General features: G+C 36.2%; 1 protein-coding gene across 4 annotated transcripts in view; it reads left to right on the top strand.

The window, feature by feature from the left end:
- LOC144962416 (estrogen-related receptor gamma-like) overlaps positions 1 to 10,000 on the top strand; it is an 86,934-nt gene that overhangs the window by 1,114 nt on the left and 75,820 nt on the right. The window contains exon 2 of one of the 4 annotated variants that reach the window (XM_078895346.1): positions 4,494 to 4,981. In XM_078895346.1, the coding sequence (XP_078751472.1) occupies positions 4,874 to 4,981 (108 nt within the window). In that variant the 5' untranslated portion in view covers positions 4,494 to 4,873. Of the gene's footprint in view, positions 1 to 4,453; positions 4,982 to 10,000 lie in introns of all 4 variants that reach the window. The other 3 variants (XM_078895347.1, XM_078895344.1, XM_078895345.1) reach the window with 3 other exon arrangements.

Raw genomic sequence — 10,000 nt, 5'->3', positions numbered from 1 at the left:
TATTATTATTATTATTATTATTATTATTATTATTATCACCATCATCACCATCATTATGATTATCATAATCATCACAAGAAAGGCCCTGATTACGATCTGGATTAGAGATTAATCGAATGTACGATAATCGAAGAAGAACAAATATGATTACGAGCCGCATTTAAGCATATCAATAGATAGTTCGACTCTTTTCATTTTTTTTCTGAATTATTTAAATGGTTTTGTTTTATTTCAAACATCTTATTGGATATGAAAATTTATTCTTAGTTCCCATTGGTGTAGAAAAATAGTCCAGGCATAAAACACAGCGGCTATCGGAGACACTTTATCCATGACAACTGATACTGCTGTTGTTATAAGCGACAAACATTGTATTTCTTGGAGAGGTCCGGTACGGCCTGAACTGCCGGGGCTATCTGACCTTTCTTTGAGGTGGCAAAGTTGTTATAAAGCGGTTTGATTCAGGTAAATGTTTTACCCTAATAAAACCCTTGCTTGGCACGTCGCTGAGCTGATCGAAAATCAGGTCGTAAAATTGATATAATTATCGGAAAAAAACGACGTAGAAACCACAGTGCAAATGCCTGTTGACTAAATCGATTTTAGCATAATTTTGTTTCATTTTTATAACATCCGCCTTAGCGATCACAGTGCTCTGTGCAGAGGAGATATTTTTGAATAATTTGTAGTTTTATGCGATTATGCATTTGATTTATTTCGCCCCCGTCTCTCTCTCTCTCTCTCTCTCTCTCTCTCTCTCTCTCTCTCTCTCTCTCTCTCTCTCTCTCTCTCTCTCTCTCTCTCTCTCTAACTCTATTCTCCCCCCCCCCTTTCTGGACAATAATGAATTATCAAATAAAATATCCAACAAGAATGAAGCTTTTAAACTGTGTGTGTCCTGTATAGGTGGTAACGCGCCTTGGTTAGATCCGACCTTAATAAGAGAGAGAGAGAGAGAGAGAGAGAGAGAGAGAGAGAGAGAGAGAGAGAGAGAGAGAGGGAATCCTATATTTTGTTTCAACAACCCTGACGGTCAACCCTGGTGAAAAGGCTTTTAACCAATAGTCATCCCCGTTTTAGAAGACTAGTAACATAAAACCTGAGTGTGTCCAAATGACAGTGGAACTCTCAAATACCACCGAATCTCTAGATTTTTACAGAGGTATAAATTTAATTTTCCAATAAAGTGATCGTCTTTCTCCGATAGCTATACTGGATTTTGTCGTAGACGTTACGTGGTAATGTTTTTAAGCACATTTACATGTTTTACTTTGGGCTTGGGTTTGTTTGTTTAATTTTCTATTTACTCGTATTTTTTTCTTTCTTTTTTCTTATTGTTTCTCATGTGTGTGTGTATGTGTGTTTGGTTGGTTGGTTAGTTTTGTTTGTGTGTGTGTGTGTGTGTGTGTGTGTGTGTGTTGGGTTTTTTGTTTGTTTTTTGTGTTTTGTTTTTTAATTAATTTTGTTTTGTTTAGTTGGGGGGGGGGGGGGTTTTAGGGGGGGGGGGCGTTGTGTGAGTCTATAGGGGATGGTTGTTGTTTGGTTCGGGGTCTTTTTTTCGGTATTCTTCAGTGAATGCGTCTGACCTTAAGGTAACAGTATTAGATTGATTCACTGCCGATTGGTTAGATATTATTTGAACTTTAACACGGATTCAAACCGGATCTGTCTGTCTTTGAGTCTGAGTCGAATACTCACCACAGGGCCTTTATAATTGAGTAACAATGCGCCTATATATTTTTTAAAGTTCGTTTACATGACTTGAAAATAATAGCAAAATCATTATGCACGTAGTCTTGTATGACAGGACAATACATTAACATTGATTTTTACATTTTATCCAGACAATTTTATTGCGTGCTTTTATGTTTCACCTAAAACGACAATTAAATCTGCCCATAGGATGAGTAATTTTTAGAAAGCAATAACGTAAATGTGTATTAAATGGTTTAGTAGGATGCAATTAACTTACTTGTTGATTCAATTGGGTTATCAGCACACAATGGTCTACGAATAATGATATAAAATGCTCGCCTAAAGACAACGTCCAGATTCTCTACTCAACATAATATATCTGAAAGCCCGGTCCTTCAATTCGTCTAATCAACGAGTTCGAATCCACATTGGGTTTTTTATTGCACTGTATCACGACGCGGATATCTACACTATATCTGTCAATAGGTGTTAGCCATAGCCCCCAAAAAGTATAATATAATACCATTCCCTTTATTCATCCCATAGGAGAAATTTGTTTTTAGGGTCTATTCCAAAGGAAGACTGGAATAACCCAGGCGTCAGTCGCAGTGCAGCGCCACAAATTGAGCTAGGGCGAGGTGACTAGCTCAAGGCCACACAGCGCAGCGGCGGGTGATCGAACTTGGTACTTTTTGGGTACGAAGCAAAGACCGTACCGCTGACCCACGCTACGCTGCCCCCTTCAAGCACCTGCAAGAAAATCATTTTGTACCAAAATAAATATAAATGAAAGTGTCGAACATAACTATGGGATATAAAATGACAAACGCACCTCCCTTATTGTCACGTTGTGTTACTAAAATTAGCTGTTCTGAAAAAAAGTTATGTAGTGCTGGAATTTGGCGTAATGATACATCGTGCACATTAGAGCACCCATTGTAAAAGAGGAAAGACCAATTGGCACAACCTTAGCGCCACATTTTCGTATCTTGAATTCAAAAGGAATTTAAAACATTAAATTGTGCAAGGAAAAAGACGTTCGTTGATCATCTACTTGTTCAGACCAGATAAATGAAGAAATAAATGATGAATTGTAAGAAATTCGGTATTGTCATCTAAAGGGTTTACTTGCTTAAGTAGATATAGGAGGCTGTATTGTCTTGCTATATTTATTGTCTTGCTATATTTATTTCCCCAGCATGCCGTGTGGAATAAAACTTTCACTTTCTACGGTACAACTTGCCTGTTTTGCTAATTTTTCGAATCAGCACAATTACCATATTATAGCCTATAACCAGGTACTCATTCACACCATAGTCGAGTGATTTAATCTTATTATTGAAGACTATAATACTCTCACCATGGTTAGCCATTATTATCACCAACCCTGCTACTAATCATGTTAAATATATTGATAAATTTATGTTACACTCTTAGTTAATGGCACCAATTCTATCTGAAAGCGGTCGCTCAATGTTATAGTGTGTGTGTGTGTGTGTGTGTGTGTGTGTGTGCGTATATATATATATATATATATATATATATATATGCAAGTATATATCTATATATATATATATATAAATATGCAAGTATATATATTTGTGTGTATGACTGTGTGCGTTTGTGTGTGTGTGTGTGTGTGTGTGTGAGTTCAATTTCCTTCAACTATTCCTTATCAGCACATATTCGCTGTGTAAATTACTCCTCCTCATGCTATTCCTTGTATCACGAAATAAACAAGTAAACGGAATGCCAGCTGGATTTTTTTTTTCATTTCCAACCTTCACTTTCCTTTTTATTTAATGCTTCTCGTTCTTACCACATGTTGGGTTGGAAAAAACAATACATGTAACATATTGAATCCAAGAACCCTGCAGGTTGAGCCGAGCAGCGGGCAGCAGGTAAAAGAGTTAAACATTACTTCTCTTATAATCTTAGCCAACATTCAAGACCGGAGTTACTCAATTATAGGAGTATCAAGGAATCAATTCGTGCACGGTCATTAATTGATTATCCCGTTTATAGCTTCTTATCGTTTATTGTTTGTGTCTCGCCCCATGCGGTAAGGTTCTCATTTCTTCTTCCCTTCCTGGTTAGCGCGGCGCGAAAACAAATTAAGAAAGGTGTAACCCAATGTAAGGAGTTCTGATTGTGTATTATATAATATGCAAGCGATTATTTTCTCTCTGTAGTTTTATTCATTTCAACTTGTATAAGTTACCGACCAGTATCGTGCCAAATTGAATATAACTATAATCTGACTTAAAAATATTGCTTAGGTGTTAGGTTGTTACGAAAGCCGATTAGAATCTATCACTCCATTCGTCGTGGTGGTAGTGGTGTTGGTGGTGGTATTTGTAGTTGTGGCTGTAGTAGTGATTGCTTCGCGCTTTCAAGACAGGTGTCTTTGACAAGAGGTCTAAAAGTCTTGTGAATGCAACAGGTATCGAGTTATAGTCGAGGAGGTAGAGGTAGTGGTAAGATAGGGCAGAAATAGAATCATACATAATAGCTAGTCAAAGTTAACTTCGCTCTTGTTAAATACCTTATTGTAACTGTTGATAACGACTGGATTTCGTGCCACGGGAAATCTCCAGTGTTGATTGATTGACTGATTGTGTTTTGTGATGATATGATATAAGTGTGTCATGTTCAAATTTGTTATGTGCAGTCGTTTAATCAGATTGAGGAAGAAATGACTACCTGTTTTGTGTTTGAAGATTAAATAGATTACTTTCTATTTATCTTTTCCTTTGAGTGAAAAGATTTATTTTTTAAAGGAATTTTCTTTGCTGTAGGATTTATTTCGTATTGGATTAAACACACACATTTCCGATACATACTCTAAATGTAAAACAATGTATCAATACATGTAGGGTTTGTAAAAAGCTGTCATAGAATAGCGAGACCAGTGGATAGTCGTGGACTATTAGATTACATCAACGAGTGTCATGTAAAACAAAGTGAATAAAATTCTGACAAGGCAGAACAAATTCTACTGTGTTCGATCACGTTACATTGTTTGCATCATTATCCAGCTTTAGTATTTGGTTGCGTACTATCTCCAATGTATAATAATTGACTTGTGTTTATAATACAATTTGTTGACCACAATTACTAATTGAGAAAATTATTTAAAAGGTGGTTCTGTTCAGTGATTTTTATTTCATTATTCGTGATGGAGCTTGTACTATCAACGGACCCCCGCTTCGGCGATTCAGAAGGTACTCACATCATGGTGGATGATTTCCTAACCCCTGTGGACAGTCCACGAACTAGCAGTGAGGTAAGCAAACTCAATTATATCGAATACTTTGACTTAACGCATTCTGCTTTTCAGTCAACTGACATGGATGCCTCAGCTGCTATCTCTCTCTCTCTCTCTCTCTCTCTCTCTCTCTCTCTCTCTCTCTCTCCCTCCCTATTTCTTTCTATCTATCTATCTATCTATCCAACTCTCTCTCTCTCTCTCTCTCTCTTCCTCTCTCTCTCCCTTTCTTTCTATCTATCTATCCATCCAACTCTCTCTCTCTCTCTCTCTCTCTCTCTCTCTCTCTCTCTCTCTCTCTCTCTCTCTCTCTCTCTCCCTTTATTTCTATCTATCTATCCATCCAACTCTCTCTCTCTCTCTCCCTCTCTCTCTCTCTCTCTCTCTCTCTCTCTTTCTCCATCTCTCTTTCATGTGGAGTCTCTCCAGTGTTGGCGGTTTTTGTGACTTTAAGTCGCTAGCGATTTAAATATTATTGAACAAAAAAAATAACATGGGGTAGAGCCTACAATGATTAAATATTTACGTAAAGTGAAAAACGAAGCGATATGATACCTATATCCTGTTTATAATTAGGTGGATAGATATCCTCAAACATATCTTTCAAATATTTTAATCAGGCAGGATTGGATGCGTGGATTTCGTTTCGTGGGTGTACAACGTAGGTATTATTCTATGGCTTATTATTGCCAACTTTTGTATTTGAAACGTATGTTTTATCAAATGAGTTATGATTTCATAAACCATCTTTGTTGACATTAAAAGATATCAAATCAACTTATATCATTAGCCTTTATATATATATACATACATATATATATATATATATATATGTATATATTTACATATATGTTTGTGTGTGTATGTGTATATGTGTGATTGTGTGTAGACCACAGGTATAAAACTGAATACATCAGACTCAAATCCAATGTTCAGCTGGTTTGGACCCAAGACCTTATCATTTTCTTTTCTTTGAATGAAGCTCATTCGATTCATTCGTTTTTCTACTGAACCTCTAATGGGCAGTTTAGTACACATAATTACAAGATATAATTTTTCTTTCCTCCACCGGTATATATTGCAAATATTGAAATGGTCCTAAATAGAACCAGAGTCATATTAATATGTACTTATAATGCTGTGTATACAAAAATGCATAATAAATACATTTGTTGTAAAGAATATCTTATATAAATATGACTTGGACTTTCCCGACACATGTGTCACTCGTGATAGGACATAAGATCCTGGTCCAGTAGATTTCCTAAACCATTATGACAATGTCAAGTTAACGTTTACGTTCCCCGAACCGGAACGATCGACCAACGACTAGGAAGGAACCCAGGATATGTTCTCAGACGTCGCCACACGACGCCCAGTGTGCGAGATTTTACTTCCTCGGGGAACGTAATCGTTAGCTTGCTAATACAGATCGAGCCCTTTCGAAATACTTACTGTAGTACGTTCCCATACCACACAATTATTCAGTGGAAATCTTTTGGAAATTGTTATCACAAGAAATTATCAAGTAATACATTTCGCTCGATCAATTGCTGTTGCTAAAATAAAAAAAACATACACGTCCATTGATTTGGTGTGTCGACGATAAGCACAACTATCAATATCATCCATTATAAATGATATGAAATGGAAACGGGCACGTGTCACACCAAGTTTATATTTAAAGAGATGAAAAATTGATCACATCTGTATCACTCCGAATGTCTCCCTGTGATAATACACGTATTTATTATTTCGCATTTGCTTAAAATATCATTTGATTAAAAATGACCCTCTCAGCGTGTCTAAAAGTCAAAATACCAGACAATTTTACAAAAGTTCGATTTGAAAATATTTAAGTTGAAGACTTGAGCGTATTCTATTTTAACATAACTGTTTATTTTCAAGGTGCATTTATGTTAAGTCATGGGTTTGATTTAATATCTTTAAAATCTGCAACCAAGGTTCACGTTAGTCATTTCTGTCCATCTAAACTTGAAGTTAACATTTTCTGATCAAGATTTTTTTTAAAAATCTACCATGCCAGAGGAGGGGGGGGGGGGGGCGGGGGGCGGCAGTATTATCGGTCATTGATATGATCATACCATTTCTTATTTTTCACCTTTCTTTGATCGAGCAAACTCGTCGTAATCTAAATTTATATATATATTTGGTGGGTATCAAAATTTAAACTCCTAATCTCTATTTATTGTCTTCTCTCTCTCTCTCTCTCTCTCTCTCTCTCTCTCTCTCTCTCTCTCTCTCTTTATATATATATATATATATATATATATATATATATATATATATATCTGTCTGTCTGTCTCTCTCCCTCTCTCTCACACACACATATGCACACACACACACAGTCAGACAGGGACTCTCCCTCTCTCTCTCTCTCTCTCTCTCTATATATATATATATATATATATATATATATATATATATATATATATATATATATCTTTCTATTTACTTATCTATCTACATAATAATTTCTCCTTCCCTCTCATTCTTTCTCTCTCTCTCTCTCTCTCTCTCTCTCTCTCTCTCTCTCTCTCTCTCTCTCTCTCTCTCTCTCTCTCTCTTTTTATTTATTTTTTTTTTTTTGGTTCTTATCCGAAGTCCCATTTTGTCATTCGTTACAATTGCCTTCGTAACTAGTCTATTCATCCATTTTGAAATCTGTCTACACATCCATCTGTCCATTTATACATCAATCTCCTTAAGGGTCCACCTTACTCTTGTAACAATCCATGTCCCATTAACTTTAACCAGTTAATCTACTGTACTATGGAAAAACACGTATTAAAAATTTGGCCAGAAATCTCGTCTTTCAAATGACTCTTATTTTGGTAAAAACTCAGAAACTTGAGACATCGCAAAGTCCCAGGTTCCAGAGATTTTGCCAAAACAAGAGTCATTTTAATCAATCGATATTTGAACGACGAGTTTTCCAGCCAAATTTTTAAATACGAGTTTTCAACAGAGTACGGTAGTAAATTGGTTAAGTCCAAGCTGTGACCTTGATTGATAATTCACCACAATCAGCAACAATAGTCCAGACTGAAATATGAACCACTGACCATTGTAATATACACAAGGGATATTATCTATCTGCAACGGAGTAGCTTTAGTGTGTCGGGGAGAAGACGAGGGGGGTATTTCTCTTTGTTAGAGCGCTGGACTGTCATGTGGATAACTCGAGTTCGAGTCATCGATGTTCCTCGGAAATTTTCAGCCCTTATTGGTCTATTCCTTTTCTATCCTATTCGCTCAGGAGTGATTTGGTAACTGGGTCTGATTTGGATCTGGTGGAAAATAATCTTCGAGTAATTAACAGTACATCTCATTTAGAATGTCTATCTTCAATGAACGTTTCGTGTATCATTTCTATAGTATTTCTTTAAATATCTTATGAATTGCGGGGGATGTACACCTATTTTCAGGTCTGACAACCGAACGCAATTTTGGGTTTGTTTTAACATGGGGAATATTTTGCTTTGGTTTGAGAGCATTTCCATTACAACAATGAGTCCCTAACAAGTCTGCAATTAAGTACACGTTGTATGTGGGTGAACAGTAGGGCTGTCATCGTGCCATGTGTACGCTGTGGTCGCCTACTTGGTTACAAAGGCCATAAATTATGACAATTAACTTTAAAATGTATGAATATATTATTAAAACCAAAAATAAATCGCCATAATGAAGACCATGTTCCACTCTTTTGATTTAAGGAGGCGTGGCATCACACCGACAGGTTATATCGATCTATTTATCTATTGATGGGGAAAATGAATGATATCAGACGATTATATTTTGCCAAGTTTTAACCAGTTTAACTGCCGTAGTCTGGAAAACGAGTATTTAAAAATTTGGTCAGAAAACCTGTTCTTCAAATATCGATCGATGACCCTCATCTTGGTTAAGTCTCTCAAACCTGGGACTTCGCTTCTTTCTTATCTTATAATGGCCGCGCTCTTTCGCGCATGATGTAATACTACGCCTAAAAGCAGCGTTCATGAAAAACACTAGGGTTTCATGAACAACTTCTAGTTTACATCTACTGTGTCATGTTGATATAAATGCAACTATCAATGTAGATGGTGAGTGTCATGTTAAAATGAAAGCATGCTTGACAATTTCATTTACTAAAGTAACCATATATTTCGGTTTTAATAGTTTGAAAAAATAACCACAAAACCATGCCTATTTTGAAGAGCAATATATAGATGCCCCAACCGCTATCTTCCATAATAACATTTAAAACATGCATTGAACAAACGTACCCACCATAAAGATTGCCAATCGCATGTTTTAATCTGATATGTTCATTGTTACGAGTTGTGACGTCTTTGTACCTATGCTTCACGTTAACTGTCTCGACATGTCACAACTGCGTTATGCTTGGGTAAACCACGGCCTTGAGTGGTAAAGTCACTGTGACATGAACTTTAAGTCTTGGGTTCAAATCCTGTTGAATTTATTTCATTTTTATAACATAATGTATTTTTAAAACTCATAATCTCTAACTTTTATGGAGTTTCGGTGGTAGCGTAATTACGCATGTCGTGGAGCAGAATATTGGTTCTTGTAACGTCCTATCCAATGGAAAGCAAACAAAATTTACTGTCCATATCATACTGAACTGGATTAATTTTTCGGGATGATTTATTTGTTTTGTTTTTCGTTTTGTTTTCTTTTCCCTTCTCTTTTTCAACAAATTCCTCTGCACTACATCGAAGTCTTGCTGGATACAAATGAAACCTCTGACATACTCGCAAAAAAATAATCGGTTTTTCGTCAAACCCTGTTTACTGGCTTTTAGGTCAAAAGCTTGGCCTATTATCGTCCTCCTTTCATCAACCAAGTTCTGATTTTGATTTCACGGAAAGCACTTAGCAATATATTATGTCCAGTCCAAAGGATAACATAATTTAGTACTACCCTTTATAAACTATACATATCGAAATGATTCGGCTGTCCGAGTGCTTTCCTCTTGAAAGTGGTATCCTACTCAAGGGTACCATTCTTTGT

This window comes from Berghia stephanieae, chromosome 1, assembly GCF_034508935.2.
Source record: "Berghia stephanieae isolate SIO BIC M18660-M18661 chromosome 1, UCSD_Bste_1.3, whole genome shotgun sequence".
NCBI lineage: Eukaryota > Metazoa > Mollusca > Gastropoda > Nudibranchia > Aeolidiidae > Berghia > Berghia stephanieae.
This window is presented reverse-complemented; position numbering and strand designations above follow the sequence as displayed.